Raw genomic sequence first — 26,782 nt, 5'->3', positions numbered from 1 at the left:
AAATTATGACCCAGGGGACACATAACTGGGGATAATAACAGATCCTTGGGCCAATGACATTTGTAACAGTTTTCAAGTTATGGCCAGAAGCAAAATTCACAGAAAAGGGATACTGACAGATCACTGGGCAAATATCAGTTGATGTATGAATGTCTTTACACACCCAGTGTGTTTATTGTTATAGGGTGGGATTTTCAATAGTTTAAATGTTATGACCCGAGGGTCTAAGTCTGACATTTTGTTAACATTTGGGTCACTGATGGCACGTGCCAAATATAAGACATAAAAACAAACAAGTCATTAGTTAATTTAAATTTAAGACAAATTAACTATTTACTCTCCAAACCCCATACATTGGGAGAAATCAAAATTTCAAACTTGTTTGACAGAAACAACATCAACTATCCAAGTTTCACATGTCTACTTTGGAGTTTAGGGACATTACACATGTATGCCCATCCAAACTTCTTTAAAACGGTAGAAATAAACAGTCCAGGGAAAAATATAGCAACATGGTAGCTGCTTGTCATCGTAAAACTCTGGAGACCATCAAACAGTTCAGTCTTAATGAACCAAGCACATATTATCAGTTTAGTTTTACTGAACCAAGCTCATATTGTCAACAGTTCAGTCTTAATAAACCAAGCTCACACTGTCAAACAGTTCAGTCTTAATGAACCAAGCTCATATTGTCAAACAGTTCAGTCTTAATGAACAAAGCTCATATTGTCAAACAGTTCAGTCTTAATGAACAAAGCTCATATTGTCAAACAGTTTAGTCTTAATGAACCAAGCTCATACTGTTAAACAGTTCAGTCTTAATGAACCAAGCTCATATTGTCAAATAGTTCAGTCTTAATGAACCAAGCTCATATTGTCAAACAGTTCAGTCTTAATGAACCAAGCTCATATTGTCAAATAGTTCAGTCTTAATGAATCAAGCTCATATTGTCAAATAGTTCAGTCTTAATGAACCAAGCTCATATTGTCAAACAGTTCAGTCTTAATGAACCAAGCTCATATTTTCAAATAGTTCAGTCTTAATGAACCAAGCTCATATTGTCAAATAGTTCAGTCTTAATGAACCAAGCTCATATTGTCAAACTGTTTAGTCTTACTGAACCAAGCTCATATTGTCAAATAGTTCAGTCTTAATGAACCAAGCTCATATTGTCAAATAGTTCAGTCTTAATGAACAAAGCTCATATTGTCAAACAGTTCAGTCTTAATGAACAAAGCTCATATTGTCAAACAGTTGTCTTAATGAACCAAGCTCATACTGTTAAACAGTTCAGTCTTAATGAACCAAGCTCATATTGTCAAACAGTTCAGTCTTAATGAACAAAGCTCATATTGTCAAATAGTTCAGTCTTAATGAACCAAGCTCATATTGTCAAACTGTTTAGTCTTACTGAACCAAGCTCATATTGTCAAATAGTTCAGTCTTAATGAACCAAGCTCATGTTGTCAAATAGTTGTCTTAATGAACCAAGCTCATATTGTCAAACAGTTCAGTCTTAATGAACCAAGCTCATATTGTCAAATAGTTCAGTCTTAATGAACCAAGCTCATATTGTCAAATAGTTCAGTCTTAATGAACCAAGCTATATATTGTCAAATAGTTCAGTCTTAATGAACCAAGCTCATATTGTCAAACAGTTCAGTCTTAATGAACCAAGCTCATATTGTCAAACAGGTCAGTCTTAATGAACCAAGCTCATATTGTCAAACAGTTCAGTCTTAATGAACCAAGCTCATATTGTCAAACAGTTCAGTCTTAATGAACTAAGCTCATATTGTCAAATAGTTCAGTCTTAATGAACCAAGCTCATATTGTCAAACAGTTCAGTCTTAATGAACTAAGCTCATATTGTCAAACAGTTCAGTCTTAATGAACCAAGCTCATATTGTCAAACTGTTTAGTCTTACTAAACCATGTTCATACAAGGTATTATTTTGCAAAAAGAATAATTTTCATATTTGATTATGGCATTTCGTTTTTAGTTCTCAAAGATAACATTATAAAGAAAATGACTGCAGCAAGATGCCAGCCATAAATCATTTCATGCATGCTATAAATTAATAGCTGCTAAATTATTTTCTTCACTCGCTGAATATTCTACGATCTACATAGCCAGATTAAATCTTGCTTGCTGTAGGCTGAACCATGTCAAATTCTGGTAAAATCATTTTTCAATACTTTATTTGTTCTCATGCCTGTATAACAAACTACCTGGCTTAAACAGCTCTTCAGCCTCCTGTAGTCTTTCATTGAGTGCATCTGATTCTGGGTTAATCAGATCCTCCTGGTTGTCTGGAAGAGAGATTAAAAAAACTTATCTATAACAGAACTAAACTCAAATTTAATCACATGTACACTCATTAAAATTTACATTTAAAATGCTAAGGACAATAATTTAGTTTCAGTTCATCTATTAGACTTTTCTCTGCAAACTGAAAATGGTCAATCACAGTCATATCCTGAATATATTCTATGACATGACACTGAAACAGTAAAAACAATTTACTTTCAGAATTGCATCATGGTTCATAAAAGTCATGATATTCCATCTTAGGATTTAATTACCACAAAATCAAAAGGAAATAATGCCATAATAACCTAGATTACTGTGAATTAATTTACATTCAGGAGGTGCCAACTTTTGTGGTTTTAATGGGCAAGGTAGACCATGAATTTAAAGTCACAACTTAACACGAAGATGACGTTTATCCCCTACACCATATGTCATCGTAAAACAGCACAAATTTCTTTAAACACAGTATTTATATGCCATGGCAAAACATCACTCATTTGTTTAAATACCAACAGTACTTACAGTACAAATACAAACATCATGATATATTTATAAAGTCGATGAACAATAGAAGTTAGTGAATGCAATTTAACTTGTATGCTAAATACCATATACTTGAAAGATGAGCAGTAATGCAAAGACTATACAATGCTATAGTAACAAGTCCAAAATTATGGTTTGTGTCCTTCTTCACTTTACAAAGCATATTTTATATTAATTTATAATTTATATTAAATAAGACTACATACAATTCTTACTAAGACTTTATATAATCCAATGAAGTTTGCAAACATCGGTGAAACATGAAAGAATTAAAGTTCAGGAACAAAATGTCACAGTCTGCACTGTTTTTAAGAATACATATAATGCATAGTGTTATGTATATTTAATTTAATTTATATTTGATTTAATTTAATTGTTTGTTAGTTTTACATTTTTTATATGTAACTTTATTTACTGGATTTAACATTTTCCAGAAATTCAGTTCAGTTTTACCTGTTTATGTAAACACTAATAATAGAAACTTTCCATCTAAAGCTGACCATGTTCCTGACCTTGATTCAGAATTAGTAAGAGTTGACATAAACAACCTTTTAAAAAAAAAATTATTCTTTCTCACAGTAAAATTCATAAAGTGAAATCGAGGCCATACAATGGAGTACACAACAAATAACATGTAGTAATTGTTTCAAACTGTTTTTCCAGTAAACTGACCCACATCTGGGCATCTGTTTTGTGCTGTAGCTAGATTTATTATTGATGTATTGAGAAAGAATAGTCATTATTTGCCTTAACTCTTGAGAAGTCAAAGTGTTTTACATTGTGACCATTTTTTGAGGGGGGGCTCATTATTTTGTTTTCTTCAAATTATTTGGATTCCAAGAGAATATTTTTCCCTGGAAATACTTGTGCTGTAAATTAATTCTTGGACAAAGACAGTTATTTAACTTTACACAGAATTCAAACACTAGAATATTGTTTTCTGTGATTCAACAAAGAACTGTTGACACAACAATATGACCCTGACCACAGCATATGTCATCTCCTTCCATTTTGGATTTTATCTGGATTCGAACCCAGTTTCATTAGAAATTTGTATTTCTCATTTTTACCTTGTTTTTCTAAGGAAAAAATTATTTGTTAAATTTTACAAAGCTTGCTGTCTTCACTCTTTTCTTGTTGCATTTTGTATGAGCCTAAATGTAACAATGGATCATGATGGCAGTGTATTGTCTACTGTTAGACTGTTCTATAATGAATAAATAGATTACTGTTTAAGCAATTACCATATCTTATAGGAAGTAAATAAACGTAACAATGGATCATGATGGCAGTGTATTGTCTACTGTTACACTGTTCTTTAATGAATAAATAGACTACTGTTTAAGCAATTACCATATCTTATAGGAAGTAAATAAACGTAACAATGGATCATGATGGCAGTGTATTGTCTACTGTTACACTGTTCTTTAATGAATAAATAGACTACTGTTTAAGCAATTACCATATCTTATAGGAAGTAAATAAACGTAACAATAGATCATGATGGCAGTGTATTGTCTCCTGTTAGACTGTTCTATAATGAATAAATAGATTACTGTTTAAGCAATTACCATATCTTATAGGAAGTAAATAAACGTAACAATGGATCATGATGGCAGTGTATTGTCTACTGTTACACTGTTCTTTAATGAATAAATAGACTACTGTTTAAGCAATTACCATATCTTATAGGAAGTAAATAAACGTAACAATAGATCATGATGGCAGTGTATTGTCTACTTTTACACTGTTCCATAATGAATAAACAGACTACTGTTTAAGCAATTACCATATCTTATAGGAAGTAAATAAACGTAACAATAGATCATGATGGCAGTGTATTGTCTACTGTTACACTGTTCCATAATGAATAAATAGACTACTGTTTAAGCAATTACCATATAGCTTTTGACACTGGATGTAGTATTTAAATTTCAAGGAAAAGATACAGACTGCTGGGAGGTGACTGAAGAGGTGATATGGAGAAGAAAAAACAGGTCTGTAAGAAACTTGTCTTGGAACGAGTGTGATTCCTATCCAAAGAAAGCTTTCATGTTTTGTTCTGTAAATAAGGTAAGCCATAGAAAGTAACTGAAATCAAACTGTTGTCATCTGCAAATAAGATAAAACAATAAAAAATATTTTTGTTTATTAAATCCAATAGAGAGGGAAAAAACAGCTCAAATTGTTTGTTCATTAAAAACCAATGTTTTTAAATTCTGCTTCAGAAGCTATAATTATTGTCCAATAAATAGGTATTTTTGCTCAAATAATTTACATGTAGTGCTTTATGACTATTATCTGCATCCTCTAGAATTCTATTGTTTCAATGCATCCAAATATGCAAACTACAGTGTCATGACTGGCATATGACATCAGATAATATTAGTCTTCATTCCAACACAGTTTCTGGCAGATAAAGCAAACAGTATTGAGCTTAACATAAACATAGAAAAGACAGAACTCCTGAAAAATAACCCCAGGAACTACCAACTAGTTACAGTGAAAAGCAAACCACTGCAAAGGAATATTCATATTGTCATCTATTTAATGCTTTCTTTATTTGCATTTCTTTCTTCATGTTTTATAAAACCTATTAATAAGTGTCTAATAACATGTCCAAAGGCCACTCTACCCTTCCTCAACTGTTCTCTATCATTGTATGGGTTGGTAAGGCAGCAGACTAATTGCCCAACAAAAAAACATAGGGATGGGCAATGAATAAGTGCCTTTATGTTAAATCTCTCCAACCCCACCACCACATCTATCTCTCTTGTACTGGTCTGTCAGGCATGCTTTACCACGGTTTCTCGATCTCCCCCACCATCTCTCTCTCTCTGGACCTTTGTGACATATTAATGAAGGAAAAGATGTAGTCACATAATCAATGGAAAGGGGCAAATTAAAAATGAAGGATAGAAATTTGTATCATTGGTAGTAATGTTTATTAAAATAATGACTTAGATGAACTGTAAATACATTTAAATGTTTGACTTACATCTTGAAAGTCAGTCATTTCATTTTAGTTTATATTTCCAACTCATTTAAATATGCTAGCTGCTATGTGAAGGCCAGTACATTCAATGTTCAAGAAGTTAAACCATGCTGTGTTTGCAGTGCTCTACTTTCTTCATTTAAACCATCTTTCCTATTTAAATCATAAGCGTGTCTTATATTTAATTAATCAACAGGAAAATAGAAGTTCAAAAACTAAAAGAGAAACTTGCCAATTTGCAAAGGAGATTTTGATTATTTGCAAAAGGTTCAGAACTACATTTTGTAGAGGACACGCTAGAATGAGCTGTGCAGAGTTCATTCATTCCATCATTGTTGAAATGAATGCTGATGTAAAAATTTACTAAATCATTTTTGTAAGGGGAAAATTTGAAAACAAGATTTTTATATGGAAATGATGTGTCAATACCCTAATCATAATAAAGATCTAATTGTTATAATTACTTTGATGCAGTATGCTGTTACCTGTTTGTAATCTTTGAATGGTAATTAGCATGTTTTTGTATGTAGTTACTGTTACCTTTTTGTAATCTTTGAATGGTAATTAGCATGTTCTTGTATATAGTTACTGTTACCTGTTTGTAATCTTTGAATGGTAATTAGCATGTTTTTGTATGTAGTTACTGTTACCTGTTTGTAATCTTTGAATGGTAATTAGCATGTTTTTGTATGTAGTTACTGTGACCAATTGACTAAAGATTGCAACACATTCACGTACACAAAACTGATTTAGAAACATGAGGTCATGACTTTGTGCCCACTGGCAGCAATATTCATTCTTTCTTCTTTTTTTTCCATGATGTTATAATATCAAGTACAGTATTCCTTTTCTTACGACTTATGAACTGTTCCAAATTTCATTTTTTGCATTTGTAGATTTATAACTGGTCAATTGGAAGATCGCCTAAAAATATCAATATGTCATGCACTGAAAAGCATTAATGGGCATTTTAGCGTTATTTCGTCAACTAATATTAGTGAAAATGTCTTCAAAACATAAGTTGGCTGGAATGCAATGGAAGCTGGGAAAGCCAAAATCAGATTAAGCTGAAGTATGTTTTTTTAACGAAATTAATAAAAAATATACTAATATTAACAAAAGTGTTTCATTCAAGACACTTATCCTTTCAACAGATTTCATCACTCCCAGCTTCCATAGCATTCCAGCTGACTGAAATGAAGGTCAATGGAATTTGAAAACTCGCTCATTTGCTTGTGAGAATCTGAATTTATTAAAGCAGTCTAAAGCAATATAACTTTAATTTGTAGCAAAGCGTCACTATAGGCTGCCAAGTGTGTAATATATTCCTGAAAATTTCATTCCTAGTTCTGATGTTAGTTGACCTCGGAACACACTATAACGTCAGTTGGGGTATTATCAGATGAATATTAAATGGGATACAGTAATAAGACTTATGTTTAAGCTTTTCCTGCCAAGTGGAATTAATGTTAGCAAATAACAACAACTGCTATTTTGCAGCATCCATTTCGAACATACATGTATCACATGATCATGCTGGGTCATGCAAAATAGATGCTCAACACAGGGTAAAATCAGAAACCTCCAGGTATTCTCTGACATTTTTAAAAAAATGTTTAAACCTTACCGTATGTAATTTAATCAAGCACAAGAAATAAATTAAACAAGAAAATGTAAATATTCAAAATTTTGGTTTTATTCATCATGATTGTTACCACCTGTATAAAAACTGCATAATGGGGTTTCAAAAATGTTTAAATGAACTATGTAACCAAAAACTTAACAGTTATTGCTGATGTCAGTACTGCCAGAAAGGTGAGTACTACTTTGTTTTCCAATAACCCAAGTGCAATAAAAGAAATTACATCATTAATGCTTCAAGATAATCTTTATTTTTTACATTACTAGTTTATGAATTATCAAGCTAAGGATTGTTATAAACATTTCATTATGTCTTAATAATGTGTATTACACTGTTATGTAAACAGTCTTGATGACATGTCATGAGACAGCTTACATTTTTTTAAATGAAATATTTAAATAATTAATAATAATAATAAGAAACAAGTTGGTGAAAAGATTTTATTTTATTGTTAGTGATGAGGGTTAATGTAGAGTACTGACATATTTGATTCTTAATTAATCAATTACTCACACATGTTAACAATGCAGTTTTGCTGGGAATACCAACTAAATCATCTGCAATATCAGCTGAAGTGTTTTTATCTACTTTAAAAGCTTAATTTATATGAAACATTAACCAACTGGTTGTACTTCATAACCTGCTGCATGTATTTCAAACGTCCGATAATACCCCCTTCATGTGTACCCCTATATATTTATCAACCAATCAAACGAAACGTTCAATGGCAGGCGTCAGAGTAAACATTCAGTCAAACAGAAAAAGAATTGGTCTATACCATGTCGGATTCATAAGCTGGGTCAGGCATTTTTTTTTTCTCTGAGAATGCAATAATATGGTTTTGTTATTAACTATTTGAATACCAGAAGTGCTAGAAAAGTCATTAGTTTTAGTACAAAATACATTTTTCATCTTTTATAATCAGATTATCATTTTATTTCAAAATACTGAACACAATGCAGTCGGATGTTAAATATGATAATATAGGTTACTACTTTTCATTTAAATAGTTTTTCTAATTTTTTTTGATTATTCCCATAATACACATTGACTGATAATACCCCGACTGACGTTACAGCACCGTTATCGAGGCAATAAGATGACGACCCAAAAACAGGGGAGGAGTCTAGTCCTACATTGTAAGACACATCATCCGATATTTTTGTTCTGGGGGTGATGGGTCTTACTGCCTAACTAATGGTGCTGTGTAGTGTGTTTTGATGTCCACTAACAGCATAACGAAAGTCAAAGTTTCAGGAATATAACATATAATTGGTAACCGATGATGCCTTTCTACAAAGTAAAGTTAAATGTTTTTGCCAGACTTTACTTACCCTGATGTCTTTTCTCTAATAAATTCAAATTCTCACAGAAGAAATGGACCTGTTTTCAAGTTTCATTGGCCTACATTTCAGTTGGCTGGAAAGCGATGAAAGCCGAGAATGCCGAAATCGGGATAAGTTGAAATATTATTTTTTAATGAAATGAATACAAAATATATTATGCCTACTGGAAATGTAAGCAACCTTTCGTTTCATTGAAGAAACATATCCCCCACATGAATCTATTTAAACATACTTTGGTATACCTCAACTACCATCGCATTTAACAAATCCAAATGTATGTCAGTGGAACATCAAAATGCGTCCATTTGCTAGTTTTATATTTTCATTCCGCCAGGATAAAAACAGCACAGTAAGTATATTAATTATACATAAATTAGTGGAAGTGTCGATATAGGCTGCCTGGTGTGTGAGATATTCCTGAAACTTTTACTACTCATTCCAATGTCAACCAACATCAGAACATGCTATACAAGGCCATTATTTGGGTAGTAAGACATTGCACTAAAACAAAAACAGCATGTGCTATGTCTTACATGTAGGACATGGATGGAGTCTTACATTGTAGGACTATCATTAGCCAAACTCAATATAAGATATAACACAACTTATGTAGTACATTGTAATAACAGTCATCTTTTTTCTCTTGGGCAATTATTTTACTTGCTCCAGCTGGTAGCCTCAACCACCTATGCCATTGTAGCTACCTGCCATGAAAGGGTCAGGTGTCAGACAGGGTCATAGTAGTAACCACAGGTGCTCAATGCAAGCCTGATGTTGAGAAGAAAAAAAACAATAACCTAAAGGAAAAAATCATAGAGAGTGACAAAATACCTTAGATTACCCCCATGACCTGTTCTGACATAGGACTCTCTCTATCATAAAATATAAGAGAGAAGGTACTGAACTTCCAAATACGTCGTTCCACCATTGACCCTTGATTTCCTTACACTATTTCCATCTCTAAAGGCACACAACCATACTATATGGCTTGTTTTACTCCTGAGATATTTTTCTATCCATCAAGCTATTATTGACTTTTCTGTGTTGTACCAAACTGAAGTTACAGGCAAAGATACGTGTGATTTTTTTCATTTTGGACAAGTGCGTGCACATGTGAAAACCGGTGGAAAGAACTACATGTACAATGTTTTCAACTCTATGGTGCATCCCTTCTTGAATTACAGAACAGTGGTAGATACAAAAGTAAGTTTTTACTTACCATTAACTCGATTCAACTTTAGGAATCCTGTTCCATGCAAGAATTAGACATTGTCTTCTTCACTGCACATACACTGTATACATGCGACTCTATTTTCAAAATAGGTAAACTATGCAACACACACATCAATGCTGAAATATGATTGGCTCAAAAGGTTATACCTATTATCACATGAGCTCGAACTTGTCTCAGAGTAAAAAATCACATGTTTCAAGCTCGTAACTTCAGTTTGGTACATCGCAGAAAAGTCAAGAATGGCATGATGAATAGAAAAATATCTCAAGAGTAAAACACCCATATAGTATGGTCGTGTGCCTAGTCCTACATGTAAGACATAGCACATGTTGATTTTGTTTATGTGCTAAGTCTTACTATCCAAATAACAGCCTTGTATAGTGTGTTTCCCATGTCAACGACATTGGAATGAGTAATCAAAGTTTCAGGAACATCTCACACACTTGGCAGCCCGTATCGACATTCTTCTACTAATTTATGTGTAATTAATATATTTACTGTTCTGTTGACATACATTTAAATTTGCTGCAATACAACAGTAGTCGAGGTATGCCAAAGTTTAAGTAGGTTCATGTTGGGGATCTGTTTCTTGAATGAAACGAAACGCTGCTTACAGTTCCAATAGGCATAATATATTTTTTATTCGTTTCGTTAAAAAAAAAATATTTCAACTTAACCCAATTTCTTCATTCTCGGCTTGCATCGCTTTCCAGCCAACTGAAATGTAGGCCAAAAAAACTTGAAAACGGGTCCATTTCTTTTGTGATAATTTGAATTTATTAGACAAAAGGCATCAGAGTAAGTAAAGACTGACTAAAACATAACTTTACTTTGTAGGAAAGCGTCGTTATTTTAGTTGTCAGTTGTGTGAAATATTCCTGAAAATTTCACTTTTGTAACGATGCTAGTCGACATCAAAACACACTACACAGGTCCGTTAGTTAGGCTGTTAAGACCCTTACGCCCAAAACATAAATATCAGCGTCAGGTCTTACATGTAGGACTAGTCGTGTGCCTTAAAAAACGGAAATTGCAGAAGGAAATCGAGGGTCATGGGTTGAACGAAGTATTTGGAAGTTCCGTACCTTCTCTCTTATATATTATGATAGAGAGGGTCATGTGTCAAAACGGGTCATGGGGGAAATCTAAGGTAATTTTGTCACTCTGTATGATTTTTTTCCTTTAGATTATTGTGTTTTTTTTTCTCAACATCAAGCTCGCGTCGAGCACCTGTGGTAGTAACCTGATGAACTTTGTCACCCTTTGAGTTATTTCTTTCAGGCTATTGCTTTTTCAAGAATAGGTTTGTGTCAGCCACCTGTTGTCTGAGTGACAAAAAAAACTTTGACTATATTTACAGTAACACAAGCATTACAGTTTTATCCTCGAAAATAGATGATCCTCAGAAACGCTACCGATTTTACAAAAAAATAAAACTGAACGTTCCATTCTCACAATTCTTTACGTTATATACATAATATAATGTGCTGGTTCTTTACTTTGTATGTTCTCTATTAAATTTCTGTAGTACTCCCTAATCCGTCTTCTTTCCTCCGGGGTTTGCTTGTCCGCGCTCTCCATTGTAGCTGTCTGAAGTTTCTCAGCTTGGTTCTCTGCATCTCATTCTCTTACCTATGAAATGAAGGAAAAAACATTTACGTAACCAGACTAGTCATACATATAAGATATTTATGTTGTGGGCATCATGTGCTATGTCTTACATTGTGGGACTAGTAACTATACTAGTTTAACTCGTTCAGTTTTCCAGTGCTAGGTGTGGATATTAACTTTTTTACTCGAGTTTTATCATACTTCATAACCTTGTTTTTCCCTTTCCTTCCAATAGTTATTATTATTATTATTGTTATTATTATTATTATTATTATTGATGCAACTACTACTACTTCTACATTTACTACTTTGATTATTATTAGTGATACTAGTATCAAAGTACATGCACGCGGTAATTATCTGTCGTGGTTATTTTCTTAAATCTGACCATGTCAATGGTCAAGTCCAGATTTTCGGCACTTATTTGACTATTCATGTCAATAAAAAGGAGTTATTTAATTTAGAAAGTTGTCAAATAATGTCAAGTTATGAAAATTAAGTTAGAAAATCTTACAGTTATAAGTTATACATGTATGATAAGAATATATTGCCCTTCCACCTTGATCTGCACGGGGGAAAAAATCAGATATAGCCAAAATATGCACCAAAGGCAGAGAAATGTGCTTAGGTATCAGGTTAAGATTTTCTTTTAATATCACAATATATAGTTCTCTCTGTGTGTGTGTGTGTGTGTGTGTGTGTGTGTGTTTAAACTCCCATGTGTGCTACTGATACAAATACAAACTAGTTACATTTGTTATGCTATTTTTCAAATGTTAATAATGGCATAAACAATATCGATGTTTATAATTTATTATGTTTTTTTATTGGTGTTTGATAGCCAGATAACAAGCACCTGACTTACAGATAGTATCCTAGTTATTCAACGTATTGTTGATGATGCACAAATACACTCAACTCTCGGTTATATGTACAGTGTATATTCTTTGTGTCTTTAACGGAAAGATCACGCAGCTCATCTTAACTCAATACACACGTTAGCTAACACGAATAGTTCTAAATAGAGCTGATTGGATTTCGAATTGAATTACTAGGTGAATTATTCGTGAGAGATATGCATCCCCAATGATAAATGGATGTGCACCTGATTCCTGCGGACAATACTAGATGGTACAAGTAGACCGATATAAAAGAAAGAAGAAAAAAATGCACAATAAGACAGGAATACATTTTAATATGTAGATTTTTTTCGGTTTTGTTTTTCTTTTTTGAATTTCTGTTTCTTTTTTATTTCATTTTATTGCAACTGAAGTTAATGAATAAAATGTATTCTGTATTCTCTGTCTCCTTATTGTCTTTCGTTTTCTTCACTGTTTAAACACATGAAATTAAGCCAAGTAGGAAGGAAAACTGTATAACATATTAATCAAGTGATAAAAATTATTGCATTTTGACACCATTGAAAAAGCAATAAACAATCAACATTATTTACCGTTATGCATATTTATATTTGTGTGCGTAACTATTTTGTCCATGATTGTAGATTGTACTTTAAAAGTCTGATCATTTTCTCCAAAATTTTAATTTTCCAACAGGATAACTCACATCGTGTCCAAGTAAAGAATGTTTATAAATAAGAATTTGGTAAACAAATAATAATCCCCGTTTCAAGATTAATCTGTGTGAATCCCTCACAGTTGTGTTTAGATATAATTCCTGAGGAATTATGTATTTATATTGCTTATTGGAATTAAAAATTGGTCGTTGACTTTTCATTAACACATTGTTTGGAATTAATGTGAACTCATTCAAAGACATTCTGTATTGCGTCATTGTGGTACATCAGGGCATTAAAGACTATTATAATTCATTTGGAAGATTATATATTATGGGACTTGTGATAGGATAGTAGTAAATGGGGCCACCCTAGGGACAATGGGACTTAGCATTAAAAACACCCCTGGGCCACTCTAGGGACAATGGAAATTTAACATGGAGAAAAATCGTGGGTCACTCTAGGGACAATGGGAATTTAACATAGAGTTTGGGCTTGTCTAGGGACAAGGGAAATTAACATGAGGAATAGAGTTTGGGCTTGTCTAGGGACAAGGGGAATGGAACAGGGGACTATAGTGTGGGTCTGTCTAGGGACAATGGGAATTTAACATGGGGAATAGATCGTGGGACTGTCTAGGGACAATGGGAAATTTAACATTACGGAAACCCCTGGGGGATATAGCCTCAAGGGAATTTAACATATGGAAATTGAACATGGTGGATCTGTATAGCGTCAAGGGGAATTGAACATGGTGGGACTATCTAGGGACAATGATGGTAGAGGGTCAAACACAACAGAGACAGAAACATACATACACTAGTACAAGCGTGGGATTTATATATAAAGCATTACGAAGACCTGAAATCTTGCTGGGGTGTTCAAAAATTTGCATAATTGTAATGATGCTATAAATAGCTATAATCAAGGAAATGCTCAACGACAAAATGGATGTGACTAAAAGTAACGCTAAAATGACGAAATTGTCCCAGAATTTAAAGGAAAATAAACATATCCCCGAAAATTAAGTTACAATGGTTTAGACTAAAATGGATAAAATTAGTAACTACTTACAATATCAACTTCTGTGACGATCGTGGATAAATACCTATGTATCTATAATCAGCTGAAATTCCTATGAAATCCCACTATCTATTTATAGCTCCAACTTGTGGGTTTTTCCTTTGGAAAATCCCACTATCTTTTTATAGCCTCAGCTTGAGTGACGTTCCTGTTTATGAATTCTAGTATATATGTATAGCTACAAAATGTGGAAATCCCCAAGTCGATATTTATAGTCTCAAAATTTCCAGCGTCAGTGACGTCACTGTACTGAACACTAGGGGATAAATGGCAACAGTGTTGCAAGTGGCTGACCTGAATACGCGCTACTGTAGGTAGGTAGGTAGAGTGTATCTGATAGGGATAAAGTGAGTTTTATAGGGACAAACAGAGACCAATACACACACACACACACACAACATACGCGCGCAGACTCACACACACACACACACACACACAGAGGGAAGAGGAAAAAACAAACCCCAAATATACTATCAACACAGAAGGGAGATAATACAAACCCCAAATAAACTATCCACACAAACGTACGCGAACGCATACAAACCCCAAATACACTATCAACACAGAAGGAGATAATACAAACCCCAAATAAACTATCCACACAAACGTACGCGAACGCATACAAACCCCAAATACACTATCAACACAGAAGGGAGATAATACAAACCCCAAATAAACTATCCACACAAACGTACGCGAACGCATACAAACCCCAAATATACTATCCACACAACGTCGCTAACGCATACAAACCGCAAATATACTATCCACACTCGGGAGGAAGAAGAAGAAAACAACCAAATATGCGATCTACACAACGTACGCGAACACACACACACACACACACACACACGCACACCACAGAGGGAAGAAGAAGAAAACCATTATACACTATCCACACGCAGTGAAGAAATAACCCTTTATATATATACTATCAACAGAGAGTGAAGAAAATAACCCATTATATTCCATCAACACAGAGTGAAGAAGAAAAAGTTTTTTGAAAGCACTTAAGCCCTCACCTGCAATGACCAACACTGCCAAACACCTACACCCCACCCACCCCCACTCCCAACACTACAAAACCCATTTAACCCGTTATTTTATGGCATCAGTGTGTGATTTAGGAAACATCAAGACACAAAATGATGGACGAATAGACTGACTATTGTTTACGGACTTGCATGCCTAAAGAGCGTGCGTGAAGGAAAACATCCTTCCATTTCAATTCTAACTAAAACATGATCCAGAGGGATAGAGAGAGGTGAAAGAGCACAATTTCATAAAGTGTGAGTAAAAACAAAACACGCCATCCTTATTATACAATGTCAAGACCAAGAGACACTTACGTTTTCTTTCTGGTCTATTCTCTTTTAGAAGGTAGTATGAAATTTCACATCAGGGCCAACGCATCGGCTCACATTGTCAATTTTTCCATTTCCATGTTTTTACTGGCACAAGTCCTTCATCATCTTCAATTTCTTCTTCTTCTGAATCCCTCTTCTCTGTTTCGTCTTCTTTTTGTTTCTTCTCTTTTCTCGTAGGGCACTCTGAATTCCAGTGTCCTTTCTCCTGACAACGATATTAGGTATCTTGACTTTTGTCTCTCTTTCTTAGACGAAGCAGGTATTCTGGAGACAAATACCCATTTACCTTTGCAGATATAGCAAACTTCATTAGCACTTACACACTTTCGTATGACTCTCATCAAATCAACGACCAAAAGAGTAAGTTTTGTTGCCACTTTCGCATGTGAATTATGCTTTCGTATGACTTTTAGCAAATATTTGACCAGCAGGTCGATCTGTGCTGACTCTTCCATCTTCTTGATCGTTTGAGAGCGGAATGAATACTCTGACGCTAAGACACTCTCCTTATATACATGGACCTGCTGCGTATGAAACCTAGTCAAATGTAATTTTGCAATAAGATGAAACGATTTCATTGAGGAAGCAAAAAACAATGATGTACCGTATCGCCTCACACAAAACCTGAAGTTTTAGTTCAAATCCGTGTCAGCAATTTCGAAGACGACATAACTGAGCTTTAATCAATGCTCTCCAATTATGCCACAAAACCACGAGTCCTGATTCACGCCAAAAGAAATTTCGTTCGGTCCATAAAAAATAGTATCACATCTGAGAAACGCAAAAACGAACTTCCAGAAAACTGAGAACGACGGCTTACACCTACAACGTAAATGTGTGAGTTCAAGTAGTGCGTAAAACTTAGTCAAATTAGATTTTTATAGTCAAGACGAAACGATCTCTTTTCGAACAAGAAAGCAGACACCAAGCGACAATGGCGATCCGTGTCACACAACACTTTTCAAAATGTATATTATCAGAGGTTTGTTCTAGCGATCTGCACGGTTAAATTAAATGTTGATGTATTTTGCAATAAGACGGACACAATTTCCATGGGATCGCCCATGGTACGATTGTTCGTGCATTAGTTTAATTTTTAAAAATATTTTTTTATATAAATCGCCTATAGGATAGACCCAGTAAAGCATGGCCATTCTCGTCACTGTCTGAATAGCTACTCAAGTCAATTCGAAGCGAACGCGGTAAGAAAATAAGTATAGCCAATGAAATGGCTTACAACGGGTGATGCATTGTTTTGTTCTAGGGCTGTGTGGCATAATAATCCCTATGTTCTTGCGTTGTTACCATTACAGTGCAGACAGACTGAAATGTGAACTTACAAGCCCTCTTTGTGTGTGATGTACCATTTCCTCTTACCACATCAAAATACTGAGCGTCACAGTATTGGTTCGCGTTTTCAAGCTGACCATTTTTTTATATCTCACTTAAACATTTCGACATAAACACTCACATCGGTAGAGTCAGAACAGACGTGTTACAGTATTGAGGGGCATGTTATCTTTTCTTTTTCAAACTAATAAATTTGGGGTTTGTATGAAGTAAAGAACCGAAAGTACAGTGAAACTCAAGGATGATGACCCAATCTGTCTGTCTATTGATGCGTGTATTTACTTAAGAAGAAATATGACCTCTAAAACAAAGAGATACGGCAAGCATGATTAGATTAAACACAACGATGTTTTCCTTCACGCCCGTGTAATTTAGAGTTTCAATCGTCTTTGAAGACAAACTTGGTCTCCTTTTGTAGGGTTTGAAATAATAAAAAAACTGAAAAATCTTAAGCACTTTGCTATAGATAATTTCATCAACAGACCAAACAACATAAATACCGTTACAACAATAGAAAGCCTTAAATCTTCTATCAAAAAGAAATGCATGAAAAAAATTAAAGATTAACGATAACTAACCAATGAAACCGAATTTAACAAAGGCAATGACATGTGAAGAAATGCCTCTCACTTTGGAAAGGTAGGCGAATGTACTCTGTCATGCACCGTCAACTTGAAAAAAATTATAAACAGAGAGAAACCTGAATTCAAAATTCAGTTGTTTCTTTTTCTTCAAAATTATTTCGTTTCTTTTTTCTTTTTTTTTTTTTTTTTGAACAAATCTAAGCACTAATATAGAGTGGAAAAGGGAAAATGCACATACAAGCTTTGATATTTCTGAAAAAAGGAGGGGATATTCCTAACGTTCATAACCACCTATATATGCTTGGACTTGTCTGTGACTTATCCACAAAACAAGATATACATATTTCTGGTCAAGCTGCAAGTGTGTGCGTGTTTTTGAAAATGGTAAAAATTGGATATACAATTTTCTCGTGACACTTATAAAGTGAAGAGTCTGTGCAAGTGTCAAAAGCCAAAGTCATATAAGTTTTGTATTTTGTACGGCTTGTAAAGATTTCTACTTTAGAAAATGTGAAGTATCACAAGTTATTATCACAAACAGAAGTGGAACATAGGGGCTTGCAAGAAAGAAAATAACCCAGACAGTTGGTGTCATCAAGAGTGCTCGAGACGGTACCCGTGTTGTGTTGTAACTGGAGACACAACACAACATTTTTGAATTCAAAAATGTTGTGTTGTGTTGTGTCTCCAGTCTGTCCATCCATTGTCGACTCATCTTCCTACGAAGATGTGCTCAAGATAAGCCAAGTTGAACGAAGCCTATGTGAATTTGCATAGGGTCATGACAAGTCTGATACCGAGACCTGAAGAGATAGACAATATCATAATGTTGAAAGTCACTGAAGACCTGAAAGAAGAGCTCTTCAAGGAGGAATTCAAGAAGGAGAAAGAAGAATGGACGGAGAAGTACAGACTTCATAAACAGCAGAGAGAGCAGCAACAGCAGCAGCAGCATGAACCTGGCAGAGGCTTTGTTAACAGTTTTATCGACACCAAAGAGTTCTTCTTCTCTTTCCGAAGAAGCAGACCTTATCCTGTGAGAAAGCCTGTCGTCAGAGGAGGCCGTCATCTTATAACCTAAGCGATCGCCATAGCTTCAACTTCCCAAAAAAAAATTTCAGGGCTACCCCATACTCTCGAAAAGAAATCACATTCCATTGCCTATGATACGTTAGTCAGTTAGAAGAAAAAATACAGAAGTGAGTCTATCAGCACATGATTTCTTTATCTTGGTTAGAAAGTGTGACTCTAAGTTGTTCGTTTCCGTCGCTTATCAAAATTTTAAAAATAGTAATGTTCTGTAAAAAGTGAATGAGTGTTTCTTTTAGGTCTGTGCGTTTTGTTTTCTTTTGTTGGTGATAATATGGATAATGTAAGTTCGGGTACAACGAAATTTAAAGAATTAGGTCCAGAACTCGGTGTGGAGGGAAGAAATATACGCAACAGCAGCGGGAGCAAGAAATGCAGACCTAGCCAGTTAGCACTCCACCCACCTCGAGAACACAAATAATAGCTAGTCAACAGCCGACTATACCTAACAAACAACCCGTCCCGGAAAGAGTGGTGGCAAAACAAAGGTCCAATTATGTTACACAAACGGTATGGCAAACTCAAATGTAATTATCGGAGGCACTACGTTCTTTTCTCACTCCGATACTACAGGCAATCTCAGCTGAAAGAACAACCACAACAACAATAACAGCGACAGACACCATAGCAGCGGATTTGAAACTATCTACCTCAACTGAAGAATTAGTATCATAACCAGAAGAGGAAATTGAGGCGGTTGAGGAGGTGGGGGAATCTGACCCTCGTTGAGAAGTACACCGAAATGGGGCTAGATCAAGCATTGTATGACGTCAACATAGCAGGGCAGTTTATTACAGCCATACAATACGTTGCCTACAAATCTCTAGACACCTTTAAACCAAGACCTTCTCAATGGGGATTAGGGGTCAGAGTTCTTCCCCAATTCTACAGACAAGCCTACACTGGATACCCCCTCAGTCAACTGGTAGAAACCGCTGCTTACATTACCGCCCATCATGGCTACGCATTTCCTGATATCAAGAATCATGAGACTAGGAGTGCGGGAAAGAACGTGAAAGCAAAAGAGAGACGTGTTACCTTCTAACAGAAAAAACAGACTTTTTTTTAGGGCTCCAAAAGATTGCTTTTTATTAAATAGGGAACCATATTTGGCTTGGTATCCCTCCTTGACTAAACTATTCTCGAAACAAACTTGACCCATTGGAACACCACAACAAACTTAACTTTTTAAACCTAACAGTGACCAAACTGGTATATGTCGCTTAGACATAATAATTTAAAATAAGATCAGTATGGCTATTTTTATGTACACTAAGTACTAATATTAGACAGATATGTTAGGAAGTAGGAAATTTAACAGACTCGTTAGATTTGAACTAATTGCACAGGTGGTTAACACATTATTGGTACCTTTTATTGTCCATTAGCAAAAACGGGACTTGATTTGAAATAAGTACGGGCTAGCGTTTTGGTGAGTACTTAACATCCATGGCTGTCTTGCTGATCACCTTTTTCCTCCTTTACCACGCTCGGACAGAAAAATGAGTGTGTGGTGAGACAATTCCCACTCATGTTTAAAGTCTTTCAGTCAGGTTGTTAAGGACTAGTTAGTCCTACACCTGAGTGGCTAAATTTAAAAATAGTCTGTGAGTACATAAAAGCCTGGGGGATGAGGCTCTCTTTCCTTCCCCAGGAGTAATTAAAAATCACGCGGTGCGTTATTAAACCAGTGATACATGCTCCATTAGAGCGAAAATCACTTTAATTCAAGTAAGCAGGCAAGCAAGTTCGGGTACCGTCTCGAGCACTCTTGATGACACCAACTGTCTGGGTTATTTTCTTTCTTGCAAGCCCCTATGTTCCACTTCTGTTTGTGATAATAACTTGTGATACTTCACATTTTCTAAAGTAGAAATCTTTACAAGCCGTACAAAATACAAAACTTATATGACTTTGGCTTTTGACACTTGCACAGACTCTTCACTTTATAAGTGTCACGAGAAAATTGTATATCCAATTTTTACCATTTTCAAAAACACGCACACACTTGCAGCTTGACCAGAAATATGTATATCTTGTTTTGTGGATAAGTCACAGACAAGTCCAAGCATATATAGGTGGTTATGAACGTTAGGAATATCCCCTCCTTTTTTCAGAAATATCAAAGCTTGTATGTGCATTTTCCCTTTTCCACTCTATATTAGTGCTTAGATTTGTTCAAAAAAAAAAAAAAAAGAAAAAAGAAACGAAATAATTTTGAAGAAAAAGAAACAACTGAATTTTGAATTCAGGTTTCTCTCTGTTTATAATTTTTTTCAAGTTGACGGTGCATGACAGAGTACATTCGCCTACCTTTCCAAAGTGAGAGGCATTTCTTCACATGTCATTGCCTTTGTTAAATTCGGTTTCATTGGTTAGTTATCGTTAATCTTTAATTTTTTTCATGCATTTCTTTTTGATAGAAGATTTAAGGCTTTCTATTGTTGTAACGGTATTTATGTTGTTTGGTCTGTTGATGAAATTATCTATAGCAAAGTGCTTAAGATTTTTCAGTTTTTTTATTATTTCAAGCCCTACAAAAGGAGACCAAGTTTGTCTTCAAAGACGATTGAAACTCTAAATTACACGGGCGTGAAGGAAAACATCGTTGTGTTTAATCTAATCATGCTTGCCGTATCTCTTTGTTTTAGAGGTCATATTTCTTCTTAAGTAAATACACGCATCAATAGACAGACAGATTGGGTCATCATCCTTGAGTTTCACTGTACTTTCGGTTCTTTACTTCATACAAACCCCAAATTTATTAGTTTGAAAAAGAAAAGATAACATGCCCCTCAATACTGTAACACGTCTGTTCTGACTCTACCGATGTGAGTGTTTATGTCGAAATGTTTAAGTGAGATATAAAAAAATGGTCAGCTTGAAAACGCGAACCAATACTGTGACGCTCAGTATTTTGATGTGGTAAGAGGAAATGGTACATCACACACAAAGAGGGCTTGTAAGTTCACATTTCAGTCTGTCTGCACTGTAATGGTAACAACGCAAGAACATAGGGATTATTATGCCACACAGCCCTAGAACAAAACAATGCATCACCCGTTGTAAGCCATTTCATTGGCTATACTTATTTTCTTACCGCGTTCGCTTCGAATTGACTTGAGTAGCTATTCAGACAGTGACGAGAATGGCCATGCTTTACTGGGTCTATCCTATAGGCGATTTATATAAAAAAATATTTTTAAAAATTAAACTAATGCACGAACAATCGTACCATGGGCGATCCCATGGAAATTGTGTCCGTCTTATTGCAAAATACATCAACATTTAATTTAACCGTGCAGATCGCTAGAACAAACCTCTGATAATATACATTTTGAAAAGTGTTGTGTGACACGGATCGCCATTGTCGCTTGGTGTCTGCTTTCTTGTTCGAAAAGAGATCGTTTCGTCTTGACTATAAAAATCTAATTTGACTAAGTTTTACGCACTACTTGAACTCACACATTTACGTTGTAGGTGTAAGCCGTCGTTCTCAGTTTTCTGGAAGTTCGTTTTTGCGTTTCTCAGATGTGATACTATTTTTTATGGACCGAACGAAATTTCTTTTGGCGTGAATCAGGACTCGTGGTTTTGTGGCATAATTGGAGAGCATTGATTAAAGCTCAGTTATGTCGTCTTCGAAATTGCTGACACGGATTTGAACTAAAACTTCAGGTTTTGTGTGAGGCGATACGGTACATCATTGTTTTTTGCTTCCTCAATGAAATCGTTTCATCTTATTGCAAAATTACATTTGACTAGGTTTCATACGCAGCAGGTCCATGTATATAAGGAGAGTGTCTTAGCGTCAGAGTATTCATTCCGCTCTCAAACGATCAAGAAGATGGAAGAGTCAGCACAGATCGACCTGCTGGTCAAATATTTGCTAAAAGTCATACGAAAGCATAATTCACATGCGAAAGTGGCAACAAAACTTACTCTTTTGGTCGTTGATTTGATGAGAGTCATACGAAAGTGTGTAAGTGCTAATGAAGTTTGCTATATCTGCAAAGGTAAATGGGTATTTGTCTCCAGAATACCTGCTTCGTCTAAGAAAGAGAGACAAAAGTCAAGATACCTAATATCGTTGTCAGGAGAAAGGACACTGGAATTCAGAGTGCCCTACGAGAAAAGAGAAGAAACAAAAAGAAGACGAAACAGAGAAGAGGGATTCAGAAGAAGAAGAAATTGAAGATGATGAAGGACTTGTGCCAGTAAAAACATGGAAATGGAAAAATTGACAATGTGAGCCGATGCGTTGGCCCTGATGTGAAATTTCATACTACCTTCTAAAAGAGAATAGACCAGAAAGAAAACGTAAGTGTCTCTTGGTCTTGACATTGTATAATAAGGATGGCGTGTTTTGTTTTTACTCACACTTTATGAAATTGTGCTCTTTCACCTCTCTCTATCCCTCTGGATCATGTTTTAGTTAGAATTGAAATGGAAGGATGTTTTCCTTCACGCACGCTCTTTAGGCATGCAAGTCCGTAAACAATAGTCAGTCTATTCGTCCATCATTTTGTGTCTTGATGTTTCCTAAATCACACACTGATGCCATAAAATAACGGGTTAAATGGGTTTTGTAGTGTTGGGAGTGGGGGTGGGTGGGGTGTAGGTGTTTGGCAGTGTTGGTCATTGCAGGTGAGGGCTTAAGTGCTTTCAAAAAACTTTTTCTTCTTCACTCTGTGTTGATGGAATATAATGGGTTATTTTCTTCACTCTCTGTTGATAGTATATATATAAAGGGTTATTTCTTCACTGCGTGTGGATAGTGTATAATGGTTTTCTTCTTCTTCCCTCTGTGGTGTGCGTGTGTGTGTGTGTGTGTTCGCGTACGTTGTGTAGATCGCATATTTGGTTGTTTTCTTCTTCTTCCTCCCGAGTGTGGATAGTATATTTGCGGTTTGTATGCGTTAGCGACGTTGTGTGGATAGTATATTTGGGGTTTGTATGCGTTCGCGTACGTTTGTGTGGATAGTTTATTTGGGGTTTGTATTATCTCCCTTCTGTGTTGATAGTGTATTTGGGGTTTGTATGCGTTCGCGTACGTTTGTGTGGATAGTTTATTTGGGGTTTGTATTATCTCCCTTCTGTGTTGATAGTGTATTTGGGGTTTGTATGCGTTCGCGTACGTTTGTGTGGATAGTTTATTTGGGGTTTGTATTATCTCCATTCTGTGTTGATAGTATATTTGGGGTTTGTTTTTTCCTCTTCCCTCTGTGTGTGTGTGTTCGCGTACGTTGTGTAGATCGCATATTTGGTTGTTTTTTCTTCTTCCTCCCGAGTGTGGATAGCATATTTGGAGTTTGTATGCGTTAGCGACGTTGTGTGGATAGTATATTTGGGTTTGTATGCGTTCGCGTACGTTTGTGTGGATAGTTTATTTGGGGTTTGTATCATCTCCTTCTGTGTTGATAGTATATTTGGGGTTTGTATGCGTTCGCGTACGTTTGTGTGGATAGTTTATTTGGGGTTTGTATTATCTCCCTTCTGTGTTGATAGTGTATTTGGGGTTTGTATGCGTTCGCGTACGTTTGTGTGGATAGTTTATTTGGGGTTTGTATTATCTCCTTCTGTGTTGATAGTGTATTTGGGGTTTGTATGCGTTCGCGTACGTTTGTGTGGATAGTTTATTTGGGGTTTGTATTATCTCCCTTCTGTGTTGATAGTATATTTGGGGTTTGTTTTTTCCTCTTCCCTCTGTGTGTGTGTGTGTGTGTGAGTCTGCGCGCGTATGTTGTGTGTGTGTGTGTGTGTGTGTGTGTGTGTGTATTGGTCTCTGTTTGTCCCTATAAAACTCACTTTATCCCTATCAGATACACTCTACCTACCTACCTACAGTAGCGCGTATTCAGGTCAGCCACTTGCAACACTGTTGCCATTTATCCCCTAGTGTTCAGTACAGTGACGTCACTGACGCTGGAAATTTTGAGACTATAAATATCGACTTGGGGATTTCCACATTTTGTAGCTATACATATATACTAGAATTCATAAACAGGAACGTCACTCAAGCTGAGGCTATAAAAAGATAGTGGGATTTTCCAAAGGAAAAACCCACAAGTTGGAGCTATAAATAGATAGTGGGATTTCATAGGAATTTCAGCTGATTATAGATACATAGGTATTTATCCACGATCGTCACAGAAGTTGATATTGTAAGTAGTTACTAATTTTATCCATTTTAGTCTAAACCATTGTAACTTAATTTTCGGGGATATGTTTATTTTCCTTTAAATTCTGGGACAATTTCGTCATTTTAGCGTTACTTTTAGTCACATCCATTTTGTCGTTGAGCATTTCCTTGATTATAGCTATTTATAGCATCATTACAATTATGCAAATTTTTGAACACCCCAGCAAGATTTCAGGTCTTCGTAATGCTTTATATATAAATCCCACGCTTGTACTAGTGTATGTATGTTTCTGTCTCTGTTGTGTTTGACCCTCTACCATCATTGTCCCTAGATAGTCCCACCATGTTCAATTCCCCTTGACGCTATACAGATCCACCATGTTCAATTTCCATATGTTAAATTCCCTTGAGGCTATATCCCCCAGGGGTTTCCGTAATGTTAAATTTCCCATTGTCCCTAGACAGTCCCACGATCTATTCCCCATGTTAAATTCCCATTGTCCCTAGACAGACCCACACTATAGTCCCCTGTTCCATTCCCCTTGTCCCTAGACAAGCCCAAACTCTATTCCTCATGTTAATTTCCCTTGTCCCTAGACAAGCCCGAACTCTATGTTAAATTCCCATTGTCCCTAGAGTGACCCACGATTTTTCTCCATGTTAAATTTTCATTGTCCCTAGAGTGGCCCAGGGGTGTTTTTAATGCTAAGTCCCATTGTCCCTAGGATGGCCCCATTTACTACTTAGGATATTTAGAAATATTTGTGATTTAATTAGCAATATTATAAGCTTCATTTTAATAAACATTTTTTTTTTAAATGTAAGATAATAAATAACCCAACCACCGAAAACAAGCAACGAAACAAACACACACACACAAATAAAAGAAAAACACAAACATTTCTTTCCGGCATGTAAATCAATATCAATACAAACACGGATATTCTGAAAACAGACAATGGATTTGGATCTCTACATTTCTGGTTATGATGTTATACATAATCCGTGTCCCTGTGAAACTTTATAAGCAATATTCAATGTACACATAAAGGTTCGGTAAAAAGTAACTGAGAGGCACTCGTCCATTCCACGAGGGAATTACAAGAGTTACTCGTCCATGTCCTCGTCATACTTCTCCACTGCACTGTTTACGCTTTCACACAAGAACTACATGCAAGCTTGGTACTAAAAGGGGTTAAAACAAACATTTATTACGACTATATGGTCTTAAACTAATTCACACAAAAAGTCAAAACAACAAATTTCACAAAATCCAACAAATCCTTTGGAATATAAAGTGAAAATTTAGAAGGGACAGTCAGTATTGTGAAATAAATCCCAAATAATCTTAAACGTTCTATCACAAGTCCAAAAGTCAAATGTTCCGAATACATCCTATGTCTTGAATATGCTAATGTACCAATGATCTAGCATATACTGATATACCAATAGCCTTGATGTGACACAGTGATATAATCTAGAATATCTTTTAATGAATTCATAATAATCCCAAAATAGCATTTTAGTCCAAAATGTCAAAGAGCACTTTGTAATTCCAATAAATAATTGAAATAAATAATTCCTCTCAAATTATATCTGAGCACACCTAAAGGAGATTCCACAAAGAATGGATATAATGAATAGGGATGAATTTAAAAAAAAAAAATGGGTCTTCGTTATATACAAACTGTCACATGACTCATGCCAGAGCAAATCGTCCTGGATCTTGTCAATTTCCAAAAGAAATTTCCATAATATTCGTAAGTAAGGTCAGGTCTATTGTCTTACATTTTATAAAAATAAAAATAAAAAAAAGACAAAATCAGATACACAATGTTTTTTTCCTTTGCAAAAAACAAAAAACAAAAACAAAACAAGGTCCTGAACTTAAATACAAGCAAACATATATATTTTTAAATGATATCGGTCAGGTAGGCCTAAACTCCTATCCTCAATTACGGACAA

At 35.3% G+C, this 26,782-nt stretch overlaps 1 protein-coding gene across 1 annotated transcript in view; it reads right to left on the bottom strand.

Moving 5' to 3' along the window:
* Positions 1-11,703, bottom strand: part of LOC149795612 (EP300-interacting inhibitor of differentiation 3-like) — a 35,598-nt gene extending 23,895 nt beyond the window's left edge. The window contains exons 1-2 of the mRNA XM_089965440.1: positions 11,575-11,703; positions 2,234-2,314 (exon numbers count right to left, since the gene is read on the bottom strand). Coding sequence (XP_089821566.1) covers positions 2,234-2,314; positions 11,575-11,656 — 163 coding nt within the window. The 5' untranslated portion in view covers positions 11,657-11,703. The remainder of the gene's footprint in view (positions 1-2,233; positions 2,315-11,574) is intronic.
* Positions 11,704-26,782: the final 15,079 nt, after the last annotated feature.

Source organism: Sinohyriopsis cumingii, chromosome 7, assembly GCF_028554795.1.
Source record: "Sinohyriopsis cumingii isolate HCF-2022 chromosome 7, ASM2855479v2, whole genome shotgun sequence".
In the NCBI taxonomy this organism is placed as follows: Eukaryota; Metazoa; Mollusca; class Bivalvia; order Unionida; family Unionidae; genus Sinohyriopsis; species Sinohyriopsis cumingii.
The sequence above is the reverse complement of the archived record's forward strand: the minus strand, read 5'-3'. Positions and strand labels throughout refer to the sequence as shown.